This window comes from Pseudochaenichthys georgianus, chromosome 24, assembly GCF_902827115.2.
Source record: "Pseudochaenichthys georgianus chromosome 24, fPseGeo1.2, whole genome shotgun sequence".
Classification (NCBI taxonomy): domain Eukaryota; kingdom Metazoa; phylum Chordata; class Actinopteri; order Perciformes; family Channichthyidae; genus Pseudochaenichthys; species Pseudochaenichthys georgianus.
In genome coordinates, this window is record NC_047526.1 from 12,422,874 (window position 1) to 12,446,914 (window position 24,041).

At 42.0% G+C, this 24,041-nt stretch overlaps 2 protein-coding genes across 4 annotated transcripts in view; one reads left to right on the forward strand and one right to left on the reverse strand.

Annotated features, from left to right (window-relative positions):
• Positions 1–574: 574 nt before the first annotated feature.
• ccnk (cyclin K) lies at positions 575–8,492 on the reverse strand. Of its 2 annotated transcripts, XM_034076527.2 has the most exons (12): positions 8,345–8,492; positions 7,786–7,850; positions 6,688–6,917; positions 6,358–6,439; positions 6,134–6,265; positions 5,413–5,518; positions 5,266–5,323; positions 4,745–4,914; positions 3,551–3,756; positions 2,770–2,800; positions 2,437–2,508; positions 575–1,835 (listed from the first exon to the last, which is right to left on the reverse strand). In XM_034076527.2, the coding sequence occupies exons 2-12, from the start codon at positions 7,798–7,800 to the stop codon at positions 1,342–1,344; spliced, it is 1,596 nt and encodes a 531-aa protein (XP_033932418.1). In that variant the 5' UTR covers positions 7,801–7,850; positions 8,345–8,492; the 3' UTR covers positions 575–1,341. The 2 variants fall into 2 exon arrangements, with proteins under 2 accessions (XP_033932418.1, XP_033932419.1); XM_034076528.2 differs by lacking the exon at positions 7,786–7,850.
• A 5,437-nt stretch (positions 8,493–13,929) lies between these two features.
• The window catches only part of bcl11bb (BCL11 transcription factor B b), a 30,077-nt gene continuing 19,965 nt past the window's right edge, over positions 13,930–24,041 (forward strand). Inside the window, exons 1-3 of one of the 2 annotated variants that reach the window (XM_034076457.2) lie at positions 13,931–14,280; positions 14,375–14,687; positions 21,762–22,139. In XM_034076457.2, coding sequence (XP_033932348.1) covers positions 14,624–14,687; positions 21,762–22,139 — 442 coding nt within the window. In that variant the 5' untranslated portion in view covers positions 13,931–14,280; positions 14,375–14,623. Of the gene's footprint in view, positions 14,688–21,761; positions 22,140–24,041 lie in introns of both variants that reach the window. The other variant, XM_034076458.2, reaches the window with a different exon arrangement.

Genomic DNA, 24,041 nt, shown 5'->3' on the forward strand with positions numbered 1-24,041 from the left:
TATGACATGTTTACTCTTGAACTTTTTGACATATGTAAATTGTTCTGATCATTTTGACATGACTCCGTTTTTTATATAGCCTACACAACGTCGTTTTTAAATCATATTTTCGACATACAATATTGTCGTTTATCATAACTTGTTTACCATGCTGGTCGTTATTGGCATATCTTTTACATAGGCCTACACCATGTCTTTTTTTCTGATCTTTTCGACGTATGGTAGGTGTTTTTTTCCTCATGCATTACATACCATACTTTGTCGTGTTTTCTCATATTTCGACATACTATGTTGCTTTTTCAGTAAAAGTTGAGTTAGCTAATACTTATGGTACAACTAGCTAAAATGTAGCTTAAAGTAATAGATATTTGGCTGCATATTCGTTTTATGAAAAATTCTAAACTATATCCACTCTACAATTAGCTTTAATATCTTCAGCTACTTTCAGTTTATAGACTACATATAACAGTGGTGCAGATTAAGGGGTATTTGAGCTCAACTGACAATGTAGCAAACAAACTACAATACATCCAGTTACAATGTAATGATCCATACAGATTGAAAACACACTAAGTAGGAAAGCAGGTCTTTATTTTCGTAAGTGCCACTTAGACACAAAACAAAGCTGCGTGCAGAATACAGAAGCACATATGGATTGGAACTCTAAAAGAAAATGTAAATGTACAAATATAACTTTGACTGTCCAGTGTTAGACATGATTAGTTAGATGACTGTTGTATGTATTTCCTGCAGTGCAGATTCATAACAAATAGACAGGAAATTAGTTGCAGTGGCATAAATTGACATGAAAGTGTTTTCACAGAAATGTAGTTTGACAATAGAGCGTTTGAATATTGATGAACGTGTCAGTGTAAGTCCTCTTTATTTACCTACTGCATGTACAGCCTTCTCAAGCTGTCGGAGTAAAACAAAAACAGATTGCTGCAAAATAGACACTTTAATGACTGGAAATTTAGAAAATCAAAATCAGGGTGATCCAATATAGATGCAAATATAAGACCTTTGATCTACGCAAAAAGTAAAAACTGTACATTTCATCACTCTATTAATGAATGAGCATGTCTGACAAACTAAACTCAGGGTGCTAATATTTCAGTACAATAACATGTGTGAACAGTTTTCGTTACAAGCTCCTGAAACTAGGCCTCACTTTTCCTTTCGAGTGTATTTGTTGTTAAGCCTTCATTAAGAACAACAAAAGTCGTACAGAAAGCGGTCAGGCTCTCCCTCTGTGTCCCTGCTGCGTAACACAAGTTCCCGTTGCTAAAATCTCCAGCTGTGGCTCTGCACAGATTCAGTTCATGGACCGTTGTTTCACTCTCATCTCATCCACCCACCGTGATGTGGGGGCATGGGCACCTGAGACTGTCCTGGGGGTGGAGGGTAGCCACCAGGAGGGAGACCTATAACCTGAGGGGGAACGTGGCCTGGAGGCATGCGTGGAGGCGGGTAGCTGTTGTAGCCTGGCGGCGGGTAAGCCGGCGCCAAGTTAGGCGGCGGGTAGTTGGAGGGAGGAAGGCCTGGAGGTGGAGCGGCAGGATAGACGTGATACGGCGGTATGGGGGGAGCATAGTTGGGAGGCATCTGGGGGTAGGAGGGGCCTTCCGTCTTCATCATGGACTGCAGGCTCTGGTAGCCTTCTCCGGACATGTAGGAGCTGGTGGTGGACATGATGTAGTTGGAGGGCGGAGGTGGAGGAGGGCGGTGGGGTAGTGGAGGGGGCTTGTGTGGAGGTGGAGCGTGCGGGAGAGGAGGAGCGACTTCGTTTATTGGTTCTGCTTCCGTGGGAAGGGCTGGAAGCGGAGCTTTGCGATCTAAGTGAGTGGACAAGGAGAAAACAACTTCAAAGTTTGGCATCTTTTCTGTAAAAAAACAAACAAACACTGCTACTCATTCCAAAATGTTCCAAAATAACCTTTCCTTTCCCAGACTGCCACACGGGAGGTCTCATTACTGGGCTCAAGCACTAATCAGATTGGGCTGAGGCTAAGAGAATGCGTGTGTTGGGAAACAGAGTGGCTGGTTATGCAAGCAGACTGAGAGGACTACAATCTTTAAAAAGGGGCTGCTTTCTAAGCTGGGGGCCCAAGGCAGGGGGTCCCGGCTGCTCATTAAGGCTCTATGATGGGACACGCAAACAGACAGCGGGGTGTTGGGAAGAGGCCAGCACTAACCCTATGGTGCTGAGCCTATATTTGCATACTTCTGTGCTTACATTGGCTATTTTGAGGGCATAAGTGCGTCTAAATGCAAGGTATAGCAAAATGCAGAAAACTGAGGGTGGAACGCTGGACAACCTTGTATGATTTCAGACAGCGCTGTGTTCGAAGGGAAGTATCCCAAATGAGACACAGGATAACCAACCCAAAACACTCCATAACTTGCCCTACAATAGGAAGATAAGCAGCGCTTTACCCGGAGGAGGCTGCGATGTAGGCAGAGGGGGCATGGGGCTCTCCAGTCGAGGAATCTTTGATCCAACTTGTTCTGTGAATTAAAAGATACCCGTTAAAAACATGTTAAACTTTAGTGATTTCATAGGAAACTCTGCTGCAGGCTTCACTATTAATAAATCCTTAAAGAAAATACTAATCCTGGCATTTGGAATCAACAGCATGTATCTGTTATGTTGCCATTTTTTTTTAAATCTTAATTGAAGTCAGGTGAATTAGCAAACCTAGATTGAAGGATTTTAGTGGATAAACACATGAGAAGGATTCAGCCTGGCTGAGGTTTAACAAGTCTTACCTGGAGGCTTTGGTTCATCTTTTGGAGATGTCTGAAAAAACAAAAACATTAAAAACATGAATGCAAATACTCAGTAACCACTTGGGAATGTACCATTTGTTTTTTAACATTAAGCTATTAGATATGTTATGATGCCAGCAAGCACATTTTTGTAACTGTATGCAGTGATTCTTCAAAATACATTCAGTGACAACATTTGTATTTTTTCATAACCCGAAACCCTCTTTAAAATAGTCACATGGCTCATGCACAAAGCACACGCAGTGAAATGTGTTCTCCGCTTTTTAGCCATCCTAGTACCAGGAGCAGTGGGCAGCTGTTCTACAGCGCCCGGGGAGCAATGGGGAGTGGGGGGGGGGTTGTCGGATGCCTTGCTCAAGGGCACCACGGCAGGGTCCAGGAGGTGTAGCAGTCCACACTCCGTATCTAAACTCTGTACGGGGACTTGAACCGTTAAATTAATAAAGAAAACTGTTTTTCAAAATGGCAATTATTATTTGTCTACGTCTTGACGGAGTGCATGTCAATAAATGATATGATCATTTATTTTGTAATGACTTGAAGTATTTAACTATAACATGGTAAGAGATGTAAGAGAATTGCAGCATTGTAATGTCCGTACTATTAGGTACAGCCCCAGGTTACATTTTGAGGTAGGTTTTGTTGAATGTAAATGTTTGAATAAAGTTTAACAAGAGCAAATAAACATATACAAAAATCTAAATCAGGGGACTTTCCATTGGCCTTTGTCTTGAGAAATGCAATAGGAGCGTATACTCACATGCGAGCGTTTAAGCTGGCGTGCGGGGCTGCCTCCCGGAGGAGAAGTCTTCTTTGGTGGTGGTGGGGGGGGAGGGACGGGGGCTGGTGGCAGTCCCTGTGGGATTGGAGGGATCTGGGGAGCAGCTGCCTTCTCCTTCTCCTGGATCGGCTGAGGGATGGGCTTGTTTCCCTGGGAGTACAGATCCAGGATCTGGTGGCAAATGTCTGGGAAGACAAGGACGTTTTTTGGTTGAGACCAGAGATGGGGTCGTTACTAAAAAAAAGTAATATATTACATATTACATATTACTTTAAAAAAAAAGTAATATATTACACTACTTCGTTACTATCTACATAAAGTAATTTGTTACTTTACTCGTTACTTTACTCGCAGGGCCGGCCCACCCCTCCCTACAGGCAGATCACGCAGACTGCTAAAGTTTCAAATGTTCTCTTTAGTTCAGTTTCCATTGTCGCATAAGACTGATCCAGATAGCTCCTGAATGTTTTCCTATCTGACCATGGCTGTCCTCTGTCTCCTGCTATCTGACCGTGGCTGTCCTCTGTCTCCTGCTATCTGACCGTGGCTGTCCTCTGTCTCCTGCTATCTGACCGTGGCTGTCCTCTGTCTCCTGCTATCTGACCGTGGCTGTCCTCTGTCTCCTGCTATCTGTATATTTTGCGCAGTCTATCTCTGCTCACGCTGTTGCGTCAGCGTGTTCTCCTGCGTGTTGGCCATGTGTTGCACTGGAGCCAGACTTCAGCCGAGCACGTACGAACTGCGCATGCGTGAGAGGCAATAACTCTCCTTACCAGCAGGCAGCGGTAGTGTGTATTCGTCATTCAAAACAAGCAACAACCGGAAAACAGAGAAGAAGAACTACGTGTGTGTGTGTGTGTGTGTGTGTGTGTGATATAAATAAACAACAGCTATGTGCGTTAGCTTCACCTAGCATGTGTTCTTTGCAGGTGTTTGTTGAGGTTTGATTATGACTGATTTTAGAAAGTAACGAAGTAACGCGTGTCGGGGCAATGTTAGTAACTGTAGTGTGATTACTGGATTATAAAAGTAGCGCGTTACACTACTCCGTTACCGACAAAGTAATATTATTACAGTAACGCGTTACAAAGTAACGCGTTACACCCAACTCTGGTTGAGACAATTCTGCAAAAGGATGAAGCTGAATATCGCAGGAAGTGTCATGATGAATACCTTCAAGCAGCTCCACAGGGACGTCCTGCACAAACATTTCCCACCATCGCCGTGACGACTGCTTGGCGGTCCACTCCTGGATGTCGAACTTACAGAGGCGGCCCGCCAGGTACATGACAGCCACCGCGATGATCTCTGGTTCCCACTGCAGGGACAGCATGGTGCACAGGCTGCCAGGGACACAAGGGACACTGTTCAGTCTTCTCTCCTCACAAGACATCCCCCTGTTTTCTCATTCTATATTCCTTGTGTCTTTAAAACATAACGGGGCCTTAAATGACCATTCGTTTAAAAAAGATCTGATAGGCCGACCCTTGCTGCTGCTGTATGGTCATTTATAGTAAGTGTAAGACGAGAATCTTCCAGTTATATCAAACTGTATCTAAAGAATAAATAGTAACCCAAATCGAAGATGAAATGCAAGTTGCGAGGCTGGTCAGTCTAACAGAGCAGTGACGTCAAGACGTTTCTCCAGGAACACAGGGCCTAATACAAAGAGAGGCTCCATGCCAACGGCTCACCTGTCGTTGACAAAGGTCCATGCCATTTGAAGCACCTTGCACACCTTATTCTTGTCACCTTTAACAAGAAGAAAGACACATCAGTTTTCCAAATGTCTAAATATAATAATGTATTGCTCTCCGTGGATCATTCTTTGTCTATGTCACCTTTGAGTTGCTTGACGTAGCGCAGCAGGAACATGTAAGGGTGCTCCACCTGCAGGTCAAATTTGATCGTCTGGAGCAGAATTCTCTCCAGCACCATCACCTCTTCCTGTTGAAACAAACACAACATACTTTAAATATCCTGAATGGCAAAAACACAACAGGCTCAAGCAGGGGGCTAATGGCTAACTCACTCAATAGCCTTTCACCTAGACTCATGTTTTTCCAACTCTGACCCACGGGTATGACTGTAGTTCTTTTAGGACAATGTAGTCTACTACTTTATTTCAAATCAAATGTGACTTTAGTGTATTCAAACGAAAGCATACTACCATCTGTTGGCTGCCCTTGAGTACACATGCATGGACATACATTTTAAAAAATATACAAGAAATACTGCAAATATTCATACTGTAGAACATAATGAAAAATACATTTAGATATGAATAATAAGAAAAAATGGGTCATTCCAATATGGAAGGTACAATAGGTCCTAACCAAATGAAATCTTATTGAAATTCCAAGTTTGTATTGTTTTAACTATGCTTCTATGATTGAGGAATTATTGGGTTGAGAAGGTTCAAAAGGTCCTTTACTTAACATTTAATATTAGTGTAACCTTCTTTAGCTTTCCAAGATGGAGACCTGCCTACATTACAGTGTATCCCTTTGCACTCATTACATTAAAAAAGGTCAGTCAACAGGCAAGTTATATAAACCACACCTTGGGGTCGTCTCCAAACTGAGCAAACTGCACATCGTTCAGCAAGCTGCGGGCAGTTTTAATGATGTCTTTACACTTCTTGGGGGTTTCCTCCACTTTCCCCGCCAGGAAAAGGCAGCATGCACCAGTGACCTGATGGGACACAAATCACAACATTAATCCACCGTACTTGGTCCATTTTTAAAGAAGAGGAAAATCTAACAAATACAATTTTTTGAACTTACATATCTAGGGAACTGCTTGAAGGAGTGAAACATGTAGAAGCGGTGGAAATATATGATGCCAGTTGCCAGTGTGTCATAATGTCTGAAGATGAAAGTCAAGGATATCACGAAAACCAGTCATAGTTATTTGTAAGTTAAAATCTTCCACAGCTATGTAAAATCAATTCAGACAAATCATGATAGATCACTTTGAATGTGACATTAGATATCATAACCCGTTGTTTTGATTAAATGTTAACGCAAATCAAGTTGAAGTGGAGAGGAAAGTGTCTTTAGTTCCATCATTTCTTCAAGGTGTTTCCACATTCAAATCAACCAAATCAAGGATACAGGCCAAGTCTGGTCCCCACGTCAAAAATGAAGCGGGCTCCTTCCCTCCGATACCGGGCCTCTGTCCCCGGGTCCAGGCCTTCAGACTGGGAAGGGGTGTGGACTAAATCCTTCTTGTCCCAGTACCAGCATGGCTTGATGTGGTCCAGAATTATTTGGCCTGAAAAGTTCTCCTTGAATTCCTTCATGAGCTGAGGAGAGGCAACGGAGGATGGACCCGCTGCGCCTGACTGAATGCATAAAACACTGCAGTTATAAAACACCATTTACAGGAAATAGTGCTCAATCATACTAGCAATGCTGGTGTATTTGGTAAACCGACTAAAGTAAGAACTATAACAATAAACACTACCACTGAAATAGCATGATCATTTCTGTGTCTATTTTTTGCCCTGTACTTCTATCTGAAACACATAGATACGAGTGTTGTGTTAAGAACAAACCGTGAAACTTAATACAAGCTGAGATTTGAAGATGTATACTCAGTAGTGAAGACCCACATGTTATACTTAAAGGAAGGCTCCAGTCATTAGATAGTTAATCAAAACTTCAGTATTTAGTGAAACATTATGTTTAAACCATACCCTGAAGAAATCAGCGATATTCCCCGGTAAATAATGATTTTATAGCTCCTTATTTTCATCTAAAGTAACAGACAGAGAATTAGCACTTTTGAAACAGAGGGGATTATGGGTAATGCTGCAATGATCTGTTTGGTTTGGAGCCAAACACTTCAGAGACATGTTTTGTATATAACTGAGACCTGTAATATATTGATGAAAAACAGTATAATAGGGGACCTTTAAATTGATTTCTTTTTATGTTTTTGTTTATTTATTTGTTAATGTAATTGTTTATTAATCATATGAACATGCAAAGTAACTAGTAACTTAATATGTCAGATAAATGTAGTGGAGTAGAAGTATAGAATACAATAGTAAAGTACAGGTACCTCAAAGTTGCACGTACAGTACTTGAGTAAATGTAATTAGTTACTTTCCACCACTGGGTATACTTTAACTAATTGTAAATAGCTTAAAACATTTATGCATAGTCAGTCAAAACTATGCAAATAAGGAATGGGTTACATTTGCTGACCTGTATTTTCCTCATGTCCAGTTTCTGTAGATGCTAATTAAATAGCTGCTTACAGTTTAACAATCCTAAAGTTAGAAAAGCAAAAGAACACGTTTGACATTATGGTTGGCATTGCTCCTCTCATTAAGTAATTATGTGACATGATTAACACACTCATATGGGTTCAAAACAACGAAGAATAACCTGAATTAGCATAACAAAAATGCTAACAGCTCACTAGCATTTAATCATGTTAACCGAGCTATGGCTAATGGGAACTAAAAGTTGGCTGCGTGGAGCTAACATCACCAAATAACCACTAATGTGTTGTTATCAGTATATTATGTACGGGATAAACTGTAGGCCGGTAACGTCAGCTAAAGACACGGACAAGGTTAATTATTCAATTGTAAAATAAAGACAGTTGAGAATTAGCATTATGCCAGACAGGTGATCATCTTCGCTAGCATCATCGGCTAGCAAACTTGTTTTACTCGCGGTCTTAACACCGCCGAGGCGAGGAGGACTGTGCTCCATCGAAACTAGCCAGAATTCTGTTGTCATTTGAAACGTTTCTTACCTTTAACATGTAGCCGTTGGAATAAATCACCCAAATCAGACAGATGTGTGAATAAATAATAGTTATTCAAAAGAGTATGGCTAACAAGTGATCCACAACAGCCCCCATTGTAACAAGGGTACCGCCATTATGGAGTACGTCAGAGATACAATGTTGAATGACGTCATGACGCAGGATATCTGACACACGTGTGCTGTGGCTGTATTTTGGATTTGATTTTTCTTTCCTGAATCTTATGTTCAACGCTTTGTTAACAATTTTTTCTGTTAGAAAAAAATAATACAACAATACATAGGCTACTCGGAAGTATACAAGTTTTCTTGTTAACATGATGAAAATATGTTACCCCCAAACTATCCACTAGAGGGAGACAATTGATCACTTTTGGACTTTGGCTGCCAGGACTGTACATTTTTCACATGCAAATAATGATTTGAAAAGCTAATTTAACAGAGTTAATTTAACAATTATTACAATGTCTGAAAATGCCTGACAAGTATTCAAATCACAAACTCAAACAACATAGATTCAATATGTTTGAAAAGTTAAAGGTAATATATTGGATGTGCACTTTTTTTAAAGACTATCTGGGTATAAATTCATAAATGTGCCACTAAATATTGTTTTAAAAATTGAAAATGATATAATAATTGTTATAACACCCATATGTAGTACTGACAAACGGATGGTAAAAGGATGGTAAAATAAGTAACAGGTAGTGGGATTAAAGAAGAATATTTTACAAAAGGAGCAGCACTAAAAATATATCAACATCAAACATAAAATGCCTATTTGTTTTATATAAGGAACCACACTATAATTATTTATTTCATTATGTACTATACCTTTCAATCTTATTTTATGTTAGGCTTTGTAAGGTATCTGTTAAAAGTTTCTGGGGCAGCAGTTTGCTATGCTCTTAAATACATAATTAGTGGCCCCCTTTTTTACAACTTTTTAAAATATCTTCATGAATTAAATAAATCTGACTTTTTAATCATTTCCGAAGTCCATGATGTCATGTGCTGGAGTAAATGATACTTAAGACATACCATACATATTTTTTGCATAATATCTTAAAAACACATTTTCGTCATTCTAGAAATGTAGAGTTTGACAGAGTTTAAAGTTAAAGAAACACAAGAAAATATTCCTTAATTACAGATGATATGTTACAGCTAATTGTGACGATGAATTAAACTCTCTGTTGAATAAAAGAGCAATAATTATACCACTATACCATCAATATGTCAAGCTAAAACTATTGTAATCCTTTAAATGCATATGGGATATGGCTATAAAATGCATATACAACCAATGGTGAGTCATATTCTACAGAGAAACTAGCAGTGCAGTGCAATGATTTTGTAAAAATAAAAGATTTAATGATTGCAATTAATGATGTTTTTCACACACTTCACTCTTTTAGACCTGGTACAAGATCTTATGTAACCATCACGGCCTTTGTTTTATTTCAAATGTCCCAGCGAAAGATTACAAGTAACATATTGTGCCCTCTCCATTCCCCTCCCAGCCTCTCTTCTGAGGACAGCCAGCATTGAATCATTTACTCGGTCCAAATTAAAATTGGGAATCTACATGCATTATATATTCAACCGTGCTCGGACAAATCCTCTTAACTGTGGGAGAAATTGTCAGGATGTGTCCTGTAGAAAAGTAAGAGCCTTGTCTGGTTGTATTGCCCGTAGCAAAGGAGCATCTCAATCTGTCACTCAAGGTCCACACACATGCACACCAACCACAGTAAATCAGCCTATGAATAATATATAATTGTACTTTCTTTATTAATATTAAACATTGCATAATGAAGCACCGACTATAAGCAAATCCCAGAGCAATATTCATATTACCATGAGCTGTCCTGGAGTGGACCTTTCATTGTTTAAGAGGTGAAACATATCAAAAAGTGCTGCCACTTAACCTCAACATTTAATCCTCTCTTTGTTCTTAAAACTGCATTATGCTGAGTGTAGTTCTTTCCCCTTTCATATATTATGTTGTCCTATTTTAAGACAATAATGCAATTTAAGTATTCTTTAGAGAGTGAACAGATGGGAGAGGCATGACAAATGGAAGATAAAAGGATGTGACGAAGGTTGCTTGTGACCCAGAAGTTGCATTCACTGTCCACTGATGTGCAAGAGCTCCCCGTCAACTTTGTCCCTGGGCGCATTTTTAACATAAATTATAAGTGGAATCTTAAAACCCGGGTCCTTTTGGGGAAAAATACCTAAAACGCTGACACAATATCCCTTGTTCCTTTGGACAAAACTTCCATCTCAGCCTGGTCTCTCGTGTATGTATTGCCCTGAGGTGTGTTCAGGTTCAGCACTGGCACTTTACCACACACGAGATGCATGTCTCCTTAGAGGCAACATTTTGGACTTAAAACCTTTCCTGTGTCCACAAGTCGGTGTATTTGTAATTTACTGGTCATGTGCAACCCAGTTGAAACTGCCTTTGCCCGCAGCCGGCAGATACAAGCTCAGGCCCGGCTCCAGAACAAAATGACTCAGGGTGCATCTGAGATTAGAGAGGGTGCAGGGTAAAGTGCTATTTTTATAAGTGGGGAGTGGACCTAACACCCTCTAGGGGGGTCCTCACCTCCTCTTGGAGGGTCCTCACCTCCTATAGGGGGGTCCGGGGGCATGCTCCCCGGGAAGATTTTTTTTTTTTAAATATTGAAGTTAAAAGCATCAATCTGGTGCACTTTGAGAGCAAAATGAAGAGATATATGGATCGATGTGCTCTTTGCATGATTCATGCCTTCCCAGTCCCTTATCACGTATAAGAGCATGGCGCCAGTTGTTGTAGCCAGTTGTGGTGAAGGCATCTGACTTACTTGAACCGAAATGTCTACATGCATAGCAGAAGATGGCATCTTTTTCACATGAATATTCCAGCCAATCTCTGTTTTGAAACCATGAGCTGCAAAATGAGCGCCTTGCACTGTACAGGCGAGTTGGGTACTTTTTTAAATACCTGGGCAGGCTCTGTTTTGCCGAGGTCCTCTGGCACTTGATGAGGGGTGGCGGTGTTTGGGGCAACGAAGACGGCTGTGGCTGCTCCGCCTTCGTGGGTGAGGCGGGCAAAGCCGGCGAGTCGGGCGTTAGTGTCCACGACAGTGGCCGCGGGTAACGTAATGTCCCCATGATCTGAACTGTTATTACCTGCAGTAGAGGCAGTGTTACTGCTGGCGATAAGGGCTGGTTGTTTTAACCATTTTCTGATCCATCACTGACTGCTGTGTAAGCACCTTGCAGATGATGAACGCGCAGCGGCACAGGTCACGCGCACCTGACATAATAACGTTACCGTTTAAATTGACCAAATAAATGCAGCAGACAATGTTATTTAACCACAATTACAATTTATTTTATTTCAACTATCTTCTTCTTCTTCTTCTTCTTCTTCTTCTTCTTCTTCTTCTTCTTCTTCTTCTTCTTCTTCTTCTTCTTCTTCTTCTTCTTCTTCTTCTTCTTCTTCTTCTTCTTCTTCTTCTTCTTCTTCTTCTTCTTATCACTACTATTATTACTATTGTTATTATATATGTAATATTTTTGACTTTTCATTTTTTTGATTTTTGTTCTTACTTTTCATTTTTCAAATGAGGGTGCATAACGACTCAACTGACCCCTTATGCACCCCCGTAGAACCGGGCCTGAAGCTATAATGGATACATTGATGTATTATTGAGAAACCCATGGGGTAAGGATCAAGGAGCTGCTTGAAGCCATATAGGGATAGCAAAGAGAGTGCGTGAACTCGGGGGAAATGTTTTCCTTCAGCATCCCGATGTGTCCACGGCTCGCTGTTGCTCTCTTGGCCCTCAATGCCAAAAACGGAGACATTTCATGTAACATCACATGCAGAATTTCTGGGCTCCATTCAAAGCAATATGCTCGACAACATGCTCGGGCCTCTCTGTGAAAGATAGCTGTTTGTGCCGTAGTGTTTCCATGTGGAGTCTGCTGAGGTTATGTCGACTTGAGCCAGAGCTGAGATGACATTTCATTTATATAAATAATTACTGTCCTGAAAGTCCCCTAGGCCTGCCCTGAAGCAATCAAACTTCTAATGCTCTTAAAATTGCCCACCATGTTTTATTAATGGTCGACTATAAAATGCATCGCTAGAGCAGCACACTTTCCCCGGCTGATCCACGAGGAAGGAGTGTCAACTTTAAATGGCCGTATTAGGCTTCCATATTTTTATTCAACAATGTATTTCAAGTAAATTATACCACGGAGAAGGTTTGAATTATACGGTAAGGTGGGGAGAAAAAAAGAAGCTTGAATGTGTTCTTATAGTCTGTACAAAGCACTTATCTGTGCATACACTGAACTAAATGAATACAGTGAATTATGTGCAGGATGATTGCCCATTAGTGCCATTAATTGCCTCGGAGTGAACCTGATCTGCTCTTCAAGGACTCTCTTATTCTGAATTGTATAAATGGCGAATTAAGGGGGGCTTCATTCTAAAAATAAGAATAAAGTAGAGTAAGGCAGTGTTAAGGTTTCACCCCCACCCCAACCCCTCCCACGTGTAAATGAGTCCTGACTGTGCCAACAGAGGGTACTGTTGCCTCACAACATGTTTAAATTATCTTCACAACAAAGATGCATTCCTTCTCTGATTCAATGTGAGACAATCAGTGTTTTATATTATATTCATCATCATTTAGAAGCGTATTAGATAAAGTAGAATACTACAATAAGATACATTTTTTAATATCTCAATTAAAGGTGACCTTTAACCCAATATATTGTAATCTGATAGGTGTGGGTGAACTTGATATTCCAGCAATTTAAAAACAGTTTGCTTCTGGTATGCATGATATGAATGGATCATTTGTTCAAACAATTAGGTTTCTGATTAAAAAACACAAGAAAGAAAATGGAAATATGAAAGGATTTGATTCTCTTTTGGGGGTAATGTATATGAAAGGTCATAAAGAGAAGGTCATATAAGTGATTTGGTGGTCACTTCATTGATTCTAAAGGCAGACATTGTGACACTGCCTTTGAAAGAAGTAATCATGACTTTGTTTGGAGCTCATCAGCTCGAAGGAGCCACGGCCAGCTGCCCCAACCAGACTGTGTCCGCGCGTTTTGCTCTCCACTGTTTACATGCAAACGTCACGGACGCACTTGGACTTGTATCCCACCCCACCCCAGTGGAGGCAACCTCAGCCACACACACCCATCCTCACACACACACACACACACACACACACACACACACACACACACACACACACACACACACACACACACACACACACACACACACACACACACACACACACACACACACACACACACACACACACACACACACACACACACACACACACACACACACACACACACACACACACACAAAAGCACAGGGCTTGCATATAGTCTGCGCACACATGGATCCTCCCAAACACAGCCGCCGCTTTCATCGTGTGAGTCAACGCGAAGTAGCCTCACACTAAGGAAACTGGGAAACATTGGACCTCTTGCTTGTTGGACGACGACGAGGAGGAGGAGGAGGTGTCTTGTCTGCCCGCGTGCACTCTCTCTCCCCCGTCTCTCTGCTTCACACTCCCTCTCTCAATCAACTAGGCTCCTGCCAGCAGAGCCAAGAGTTGCCGTTCCGCGCGCCGATGCCAAAACGCACGGGAGGAGTCAGTGCCAAAGGGTCATTTTAGCGCACCACTGCTGAAATGGAAGGACTGTAGGGAATCCTAGAATAAACAGAAGCCATTTGACCCCAGATGATATAATCATATCATTACAAACTCAAGAAAAAAGGGGAGAAGGGGGAAAGGAGCCAAATAAGAACCCATCACCCAGTGGAGTGCTCCGTACTTCATCTGTCACCACGCTCGCTGCAGAAGTGTCCAGGATTTGTATCTGCAAAAGGTCAATGCAAAAACATACCTGAAACACATTGGCTGCTATAGTAGCCAACTGCTTACATTACAAACTTCTACTTCTTTGGCTTCCTTAAATCCAGGTGTTGCTTCCTCCCGAAGACGCTGCAGGACATTTTTTTCTTTTTGGACAAACTCGTCTTCCATCCTCATTGCGCTCCTGTCCTCGCCTCCTCGAGCGCACGTTAAAGTTGCAGCAGAAGAAGAAGAAGAGTGGAGGGATTAGGAGAGGGGGAAAGTTGTTCACCTGCAAGCCAGAGGGAACCGACACCACGGTCCAAGCCGAATCCAAGTGCCGTTCACCGGGCGATGCCAGAGTAAATGCCGGGGCAATGTCCCGCCGCAAGCAGGTGAACCCGCAGCACTTATCGTTGACGCACAGGGAGACAGTACGAGGTGAGTTCAATTCCTGCAAGACATCTCACTTCATACATGATTAAGTGTACAATGTATGGTTTATTAATAGTATTAATTCATATTTCGAGGTCTAAATTAAAGTTGTTATGTTGCTATTGATACGAGAGTTGTTTTAATCTTTGAAAATGCCCCGAAGAAGAGAGAAGATTGCCGATAATAACTGAAATTAGTCAAAAATACATTCACCAAGTTAAAACACGTGTACACACATGAATAACACTGTTGTTTTATGTACTTATTAGATAGAAATAAAGTCATTTTATATCTTGATAATAACGATTTTACAACTTTAAAATGTATTAGGATAATTCTGGTGTATTTTATATGCCGTTTGCAGCTTTATATGACTTTACACGAGAGATGATCTCATGACATCTACATTGGGACTGTCTGGCTAAGTGTGTGTGAGTGTGTAGCCTATGTTTGTTTGTTCACGCACGTGTGACCGTGTAATGCATTTCGTCACAAAACAATTTTGATTAGGCTATGTTTTTCCAACATGTGGCTGAATGTTTATGCCTACTTTCTCTAAATATTCACTCCTTTTCAAACAGTTATTTTATCACGTTTCATATTTGTTTTGTGATTCTGCACCACGTTACTTCTTAATTCCTTTAAATTCGACTTGAAATGCGTTTTATTTTAAATAAAATCTCCTCTTTTCGACATTTTATCAGTTTTGCATATGTTTGGTTTGACACAAAGGCCTTTCTGCACTTTAAGGTAACCTTCGAGGAGCATTGCAGAACTCAAATCGAGCACGGAAATCAATTAATTTAGCTCTCACATCAGAAAACTAAAATCAACACGCCATAAACGGACAATCTAAACTTGTATTATTACGATATTTCAAAAACAAAGGGGTCATTTAACTTAGTTTGAAGCTTTCCAAAGCTGCGACCAAAAAAAGGAACAGTGATTTAATTGCGCAGATTTAATCTGAAGAAGGTTTTTTTAATGTCTTTGTGGAGCATATGATAAAAAAGTCCTATAATCCAATTTCAAATCAATTATATCAATCTAACCTTCATCTCCCAGCGCTGTGCTTTGCCTAAATCCAATTTCATAGAGGCCTAATCTGGGTAATTCATTGCAGAAATTCATGATGTAATCTCTGGCCAATCTGTTTTGTGTTGGAAAGACGCATTCCGTCCCTCCCGACACATTTAGCATTTAAGCTAATTATTCACCCCACTCACTTTATCTCTCTCATGTCACTGACCTATCTCTCATTTCGTCCCTCAATTGAAACGATTACGGTTATTTTAAAGAGCAATCTGAAATCTAAATGTTTGCTTTAACCAGTGTTGTTGTTTTCTAAATGAGAAAGTGTGCGGTGCATCCCTCAGCAGATTTCTAACAAATATTGCTCCAGCAGTTTATTCTCTGTCACAGTCACTGCCTGTCAGTTAATTAAGGAAATACTACCCCTCAATACATCTTTACAAATGTGCAAAATTCAAATAGTTTCACCTCCGGCATGTGTGTGTCTGTTCAACATTTACCTGCATGACCAATAATTGCAACGTTTTTTACACATTAAAATATGCCAAATGGTACATATTTGGACTATCTTAAATATTTGCCTTCCCTCCTTCCAGCCATGGGTCACTTTGTTTGACATCTTTCTTTCATTTTTTTTTTTACACATTAGCACCTGCTGTACAGTCAGCAAATTCTTCCCTGGTGCTGAATGCAGATTCTTGCATAATTAGCCTGATAATTAGTTGTCACAGATTCGCTTTAAATTTCCTAATTTCTTTGTCCGAGCCGTTCAGAGGTCCCCTGGGTGCATCGGATCTTGCCTGAAGCTTTTAACGACTACTTTTCACAGAACATTTTAATCACCGCTCACCTGTCAGCGGAGCCTTACGAGTGTCACACAACAATTTAAATTGAGATATTCTGCAAACGCTGACAAATGTTTGATGTTCAGCTTGATCATATGAGGAGTAGTGTAAACGTAAACGTGGTTATTAGAGTGCAGATGCTGGGCCTTGAATCTGGTCCTACCTGTTCTCTGACATGGAACACTGTCTCCTGTCGATGGCCTTGATGACCTAAGAGGCCAACAAGTTCAAAATTAAGGAAAACATCTCAATATGCAGGTATCTTTTTGTTTGTTTACTTTCTGATGTTATCAAGGAAAACTGAATTTTTAATATAGCAACAAATATATTTTTCTTTCCATCCAATGTTGTGAGAACAATGCTCGCCTGTGCGGCTGTGTGCACTGATGCTCCTGTATTTGCATGAAACGCCTAAGCCATGTTTACCATTCACCTTATAATTTCTAACTGATTTCACATCTGCTGCTGTGATGGGCGGAAAGCGTATGATGGACCTATCATTCGATGGCCTTGGGCTGTGTGTCGCTGTGGGCTGTTTCCTTAAGCTGGGTGGGGTCTGGAGAGGACCTCAGCATGGAGGATCTGAGCAGTGCTGGGAAAAAAACCACACATTTGATTAAGTCAACACCTTATAGAGAGCTTCGGGTACATATGTACAGTTTTATTGTCAGTTTCATGAATTTAAAGCTTAATTTGAAAGGTGTCAACTGTCAAGACCAGTCACTAGGTATCTCTTTACATAAGAAATAATATGAAGATTCTGCTGGGTGCCAGCGTATCAACCACATGTCAGATCAGTTGGTTATCCACTGTAACTAAACACACTCTTGTGCCCTGCAGACATGCCGCTCATAGGTCATACTCTGCTTGGAAGTGCAGAGAACCTGAATATCAGCATATTTCTGGACAGGCTTTTATTGGAAGACTGCGTTCAGGGGATTTCTACTTGTCAACAAGGGACACTGAATGCACACAATGTACTCACTGCATATTATGGACTGCGAAACTGCCCTCAAAATGCGTGACCGCTGCATATGTTCACAAACAAACCAATCACATGTATAAGATATTCGGTCCAAGTTCAATTTGACCTTCGGTTTACAGCACATCCTTTGTTTTATTAAGGCTAATGCAGGCTAACACCCCCCCTAGGCTTTTTGTTTTAGGCTCATTGATTCAGCTTGGAGTCACATCCATGACAAAGAAACCTATCATTATCATTATGAATTACTCACACGTGAACGTCTGGTGTTCAGCACCACAGGCCTCTCCTTGTTCTAGAGATTAGTCTTTTTTTTTTCTAGTATCGGAATTATTAGAGGACTGTTTTCTTGACCTAGCCCTGGAAACGTCTTGTGATAACTGTTTACTCTCAGGATTGGCATGCTACTTGTGAAACAGTTAATGTTTTCGCTTTTATTCGCACCATATGGCTTTCAAATTGCTGAGGGGGGAGAAAAGCCAGCGAATACGCAATGCAACGCCACACTAAATATTCACACACATTGTGGTAACCGGATGATAATCTCACAGGGGATGATTGGTGAGCGACGTGTGATTTACTGCGAGCAGTTTGTTCTTAGATTCTCTTTCAATCGAACACATTAAATCAATTTCGCAACGCCGTAAAGCTCCTTCTTTTTTACTCTTATTATTATATCTCTTAAAAAATTGTTTGTCAAATTTGATTTATACCCCTGAATGTCATGCCCCACAGCTTGCAAGCCATTTATTAACAAGTCACAGTCAGCTGCAGAGCCTTCTTTTTGCTCACTTTCAGGCCGATCATTTAAGATTTATGATAAGAAATGAGACTGCAGCAGATTAAATGGTGATAAGATAATGAAACACACAGGCCTGGCCTCACACAACACACACTCTTGCAGCTTTCGTTGGCAAACGCAACCAAGAACAAATAAAAAAGGGCTAGGCTAAGCGAGGCCGCTTGTTGTTTGAATTTTTGATTGCAACCATCTGCAACGTTGCTGGTGTCATTTATTTTCAATGACAGCGTGAATCTTATCCCACTTTCCCCTGTGGGGTTTACACGTGTGTGTGTGTGTGTGTGTGTGTGTGTGTGTGTGTGTGTGTGTGTGTGTGTGTGTGTGTGTGTGTGTGTTTAGCTCAGCAAATGGAAGGGGGAAACAAAGAAATGGAGACAGGTCTGAACCCATACAGTATGGCCGACTGTCATATGAGTGCCCCTGGCCTTATCCTCTGCCTTTTACCAGCAGCACACAGTGTGCAGCTGGTATTAAAAAATGTTCTATAAGGTCAGGAGTCGAGCGGAAAAACAGTTTCACGCTTTCTGTTTTTAACGCCGCGCGGAAGAATCTCATCAAATTCACATCGTTAATTAAAAACAAATGTTTCACATCCAGCAAAATTACAATTCCACAGTTTCCTATTCGACTTTTAAGGCAGAGTGAAATATGTCAAACCAGATTTCCTATCACCTTCAGCTCAAGCTGCGATCACAACAACAGAAACACCTTTATAAGAGCATTTAAGCACAATAATGATCGATCAGAAGGATTTATATGGGCAATTAATGTCAGAGGAACTTTATATATATGATGCACCTTGGCAAGCTTTACCTACTTAGCCGGTTTAAACCTGGCCAATACTGTGAAAAACACTCAAGAGGGCGTCACATATTATTTACAGGTTTTCGCACTAAAGTTACAACTCCACCGATAAAGACAAATCTGCAAATTAAACAATTCCTGGCCAGTGGCAACACCATTTGATCATTAAGTGCTTATTGTGCGTTTGGAATATATTGTTCGACCTTTCGCACAACTGGAAATATTGGTGAAAGAGGCCCATTGTCTTCAGCTTTGTCTCCCATCTGGTAAACATTGTGCAGCGGCAGTGACTGACTGACTCTCTCCTCATCAAACTGATAGGGGGTGCTCTAAGGCTGCCTGACTTAACTCACACTTGATAAGACAGAGTAGCAGGAGGAATACTCCGTGTGTGTGTGTGTGTGTGTGTGTGTGTGTGTGTGTGTGTGTGTGTGTGTGTGTGTGTGTGTGTGTGTGTGTGTGTGTGTGTGTGTGTGTGGGACAGAGACCAAGAGAGAGGAATAAAGTGTGTGTGCTATCATGTCAGACAGCAGGGTTTCACTGCTATCATCACGCCTTCTCAGCGATGGCATGTTTGACATGTGTGTGCTATGCTCCCGTACCTATCGAGCGTGTTCCTCTCACATAGCGAGAATTAGACACTGTCTGTCACGATGATAGGCTACATTTAGTTGTATTCTTTCCATTTCAGTGTGTCCACCAAGGTTGCTTTTTTTTGCAAGCATTCCAGGTTCAGTTCCTTCTTGCACCTTCTTGCACCTGGCTTTTTTTTTGTTCTCACACAGGTGAGCCTAGGGATACACGAGCGAGCGGGTTTCGGGGAGAGGTGTTGTTTTAATAAGAAGTCCGACTAATATTCCGATGGCATGGTGACAAAGCCAACGCCTATTCATGTACGGCCTTCCGCCCCCAGGCCGTGTTACTCAATCATATGTGAACAAACAGGCCTCACTCTATTTGTCTCTTACATCAAATCCAAAAGCAGGTGTCTGTCAACTGTCTCCCCCCCCCCCCACATTTCCAACCCATCGAGGCTCTTATGCCACCTGTCTTGCTTTCAACGGCTGAAGTGAGAGCGAGCGCCATGTTGTTAGCTCCTGCACAGTGCTACTTATATGCATCGCACATATGCGCACGCGCACGCACGCGCTTGTGTGAACACTCTGGAACATTGCTTCATGTGAATCGTGGTCACAAGCTGTGAACTGTAGGTAAATATGTGTTTGTGTTCCTTCTTTGCCGCCAAAGATTAGGAGATGGAAATTATTTGGCAGGCGTCCAGGAACCCATCTCCATTTAGAGAAAATATATTTGGCATCGGATCATCACTCCAGGGCAAAAAGCGAGTGGACTGGAACGCATGTGTGGGTGTGGGTGTGTGTGGGTGCAGAGGGGGGTGATTCATGGTGGCAAAGACTTATTTGAAATAATAAAAAGAAAACTGGGTAAAACTGTGTAATATTCAGCTGGAACTCGTCCCTGAGTTTAACGGTTATGACGGGGAATTTAGAGGAGCAACGCCTCCCTGGCAGTTTGAGATGGGTGATATGAGAGTTTAGGATCTCTGCTCTGATAACTACACACACACACACACACCAGCACACACCCTCTTTGTCTAATCTTTGCAATTATTAGGGTGTCATGTTTGGAGAAGAAGAGAGGTGAAAAAGGGGAGGGGTGCGGGGGATGCGGGGTAATAAAAGTGGAGGAGCAGCGGAGACAGGCAGGCGCTGCTCTGCTCCTCTCCTCCTCTCCCAGGCATCAACACCTCTCCCTGGGTACCCGCTCACTCAGACGCCCCTAGAGTATCTGGAGCTTCTGATTTCCTCAGGGTTTTATTTTTTTTTTAAAGAAGAGGGCACATTTTCTGGTACATCAGGGTAGTCTTTAAAAAAGGAAAAACATTGAGGTTGTCCATGAGGGATTTACGTTAAGCTGAGGGACTGAGTCTCCACCATAGGGGAGGTGGCGGGGAAGAATGTGTAATGGTTATTAATGACCGTGTCAGATCTGTGAAGAATGAGATTTACTCTCTTAACAGGACCTCGGGTTTGGCTTTATAGATTTTCTGTCTGTGGAGAATAGTGTGTTCATACTCACCTGTGATCTCCTCCAACATTTAGACATCTTTTCTCTGTCTCATTCCGAGATAACACACACACACACTGAAACACATACACATGCCGGTGGTGGCTGTGGCCTCTGCTACGCTACACTTTGTTTTACTGCACAAATCCCACGTGGTGAAAGCAGCCATCTAGCTATGACAGCTTAGTGTAGCGAAGGCCCTTACCGGAAACCCAGCATGCACCGAGATGAATAGCTTCCTGGCCACAAACACACACACACATACATAAAGAAGCACACGCACACATTTTGAGAATATGTGCTGCTGGGTCCCGCCCACGCAGATCTCTCCTGGATAAGCTGTGCAGGTGTTTGTCTCAGCGGAGTAGCTTTACAGAGTGCATGCAAGTGACACAATTGTGAATGCAATGATCTCGTGTAGTATGGGGGGCTGGCTGTTAGCAGGTAAAACTCAACTTGCCTGTGTCTTTTGTGTCTTTCTTTAATAAAACAAATGTTTATACATCTTCTTCTTTCTTTTTTCCCAGCAGTAGAGGCCAATCATGACTCAGGGGCGGGATCTCCTTCTCCGCAGCCGTCCACCCCCAGCCCTCGGAGGGTGGGCCCCGGGGAGCATGACATGCTGACCTGCGGCCAGTGCCAGACCAACTTCCCGTTGGGCGATATCCTGGTTTTCATCGAGCACAAGCGCCGCCTGTGCCGAGGGCTCCGAGGGGGACCGGGGTCCTTCTCCAAGCCTGGGGAGACTGGCAGGGACAGGGGCATCTCCATCTCTCCCAGGTCGCTGGAGCTGAGTGGAAGGGCCATTCCGGTGGAAGTGGGCATCCAGGTGACCCCCAGCAGGGATGAAGATCTGGAGAGGAGGCTGACAGCGGCCAGGGGGATCTGCCCCAGCCACAGAAGAGGTATGGAGACTATAACACAAGTTCAGTTACATGTTTAAATAGAACTCTTTTGTCAGTATATACGCACGTCTTAAACACACATGTATAAGAACACCTACACACACATATCTCTCACCTGTTCAAGACAGATAGCTCCCTTTAAAGAATCCTGGCTGCTTGTTATTTTGACAGTGGCCTTCAGGAGGGATTAATGTAGCCTGGGATGATTTCATTAGAGTGAGTGAGAGCCACACTGTATGTCTATTCTAAGTAAAACATCACACACACACACACACACACACACACACACACACACACACACACACACACACACACACACACACACACACACACACACACACACACACACACACACACACACACACACACACACACACACACACACACACACACACGCACACACACACACACACACACACACACACACACACACACACACACACACACACACACACACACCACACACACACACACACACACACACACACACACACACACACACACACACACACACACAGCCCAAACAAACACACACCGGCAGGCCTGAAGGACTTCTTCAGCTGATACCAATTGTGAAAGGCGAGGAAGAAGGTGATAGAGGAGCCGCCCCCAGTGTGTGTGTGTGTGTGTGTGTGTGTGTGTGTGTGTGTGTGTGTGTGTGTGTGTGTGTGTGTTTGTGCGTGTCGGGGTGTTTGTAAAGAAATATGAAGGGAAAAAAAGAGGTTAAGAAAGCTGATTAAAATTCATCTGTGTGCGTGGTGAGGAGAAGGGGATTAATAAAGCAGCAAGGCCGTTCTTCTGGCTGTGAGGGGGGGTGTGTGGGGGAGGGGGGGGGGGGGTTATTGGGGGGGGTGAGGCCTGTGGACTTCCAGCGCTGCAGGGAAACCAGTTCAAAGTTATCAGAGGAGACAGTTGCCACCATCACACCCAAAGCTAGGAAGGCTGTCCAGGATTACACAGACTCCAGGAGACTAAGAGAGGCAGGGTGTTGGAGAAGTTTCCAGGCAGAATTACATGTAAAAAGATTATACAGTTAAACTGCTCACCAATGTGTATTCAACTGGAGACTTAAAGTGGAGAGCTTTGGGTGCATTTTATCAAACCATATGGATGTAGTTATAATAAATATATATCAAATGATTAAATAAAGTGTCAAATTAACAGCAACACAAGAGAGTAGCTATATGCATGACTTATAATGGTGTGTTTACTTTCCGAATATAGCAGTCTTGACACTTAAATATCTATTATTTGCTTGGCGACACTATCGGTAAACATTTTTACTGGATATCACTTCAAAACTTTCCCAGTAGGTTACTTACATTAAGACAATAATGTTTCGTATTACATGATTTTTGGAAATATCATTTTTAATATTCAAATGAAGCATTATCTAATGCTAACTTTTAAAATAGAAGAAATCTACAGATGCTGTTAAACCAGTCTGTTAAATATTATAAAAAAAAGTCATATTTGGACGCAGAAAATTATAGACTTACACAGTTAATTTGAGCTCAAAGCATGGTGTAGACATCTCGTGTCATCACTCGAGAAATCAGCCGATGTGCACAGTTCAACTATGTGGCCAGCAGATGTGTGTGGTCACCAGCTTTTGCAGTGGGAAAAATGGATTGAGAGAGATCACACCGCACAATATTTTGAAAACAAAAAATATGATAATTTAGTCAGCCTGTGAGTCAGCCTGTTGGAGCGCAGTCAGTGACAGACAGACAGTCTTATCACTAAGAGAACAGGACATGAAAGCACTCCAAGCCCCAAATGACAGAAAGGAGGAGAGCTTTGTTCAACACATTAGATTGCCACTCAAGGCAGTCTCAAGTTTCAACCAAATTAGATTACATTATTAGGTCTAATTAAGTCCAACGTGTTAGCGGCGCACAC

What these genes read in the sequence shown, in the direction of transcription:
- ccnk (XM_034076527.2), bottom strand. An exon ending in AGTTTGGAGACGACCCCAAG is followed by an intron (nt 5,519 to 6,133) that starts GTGTGGTTTATA and finishes TTGTTTCAACAG; the next exon opens with GAAGAGGTGATGGTGCTGGA. An exon ending in AGATGAACCAAAGCCTCCAG is followed by an intron (nt 2,509 to 2,769) that starts GTAAGACTTGTT and finishes TTTAATTCACAG; the next exon opens with AACAAGTTGGATCAAAGATT.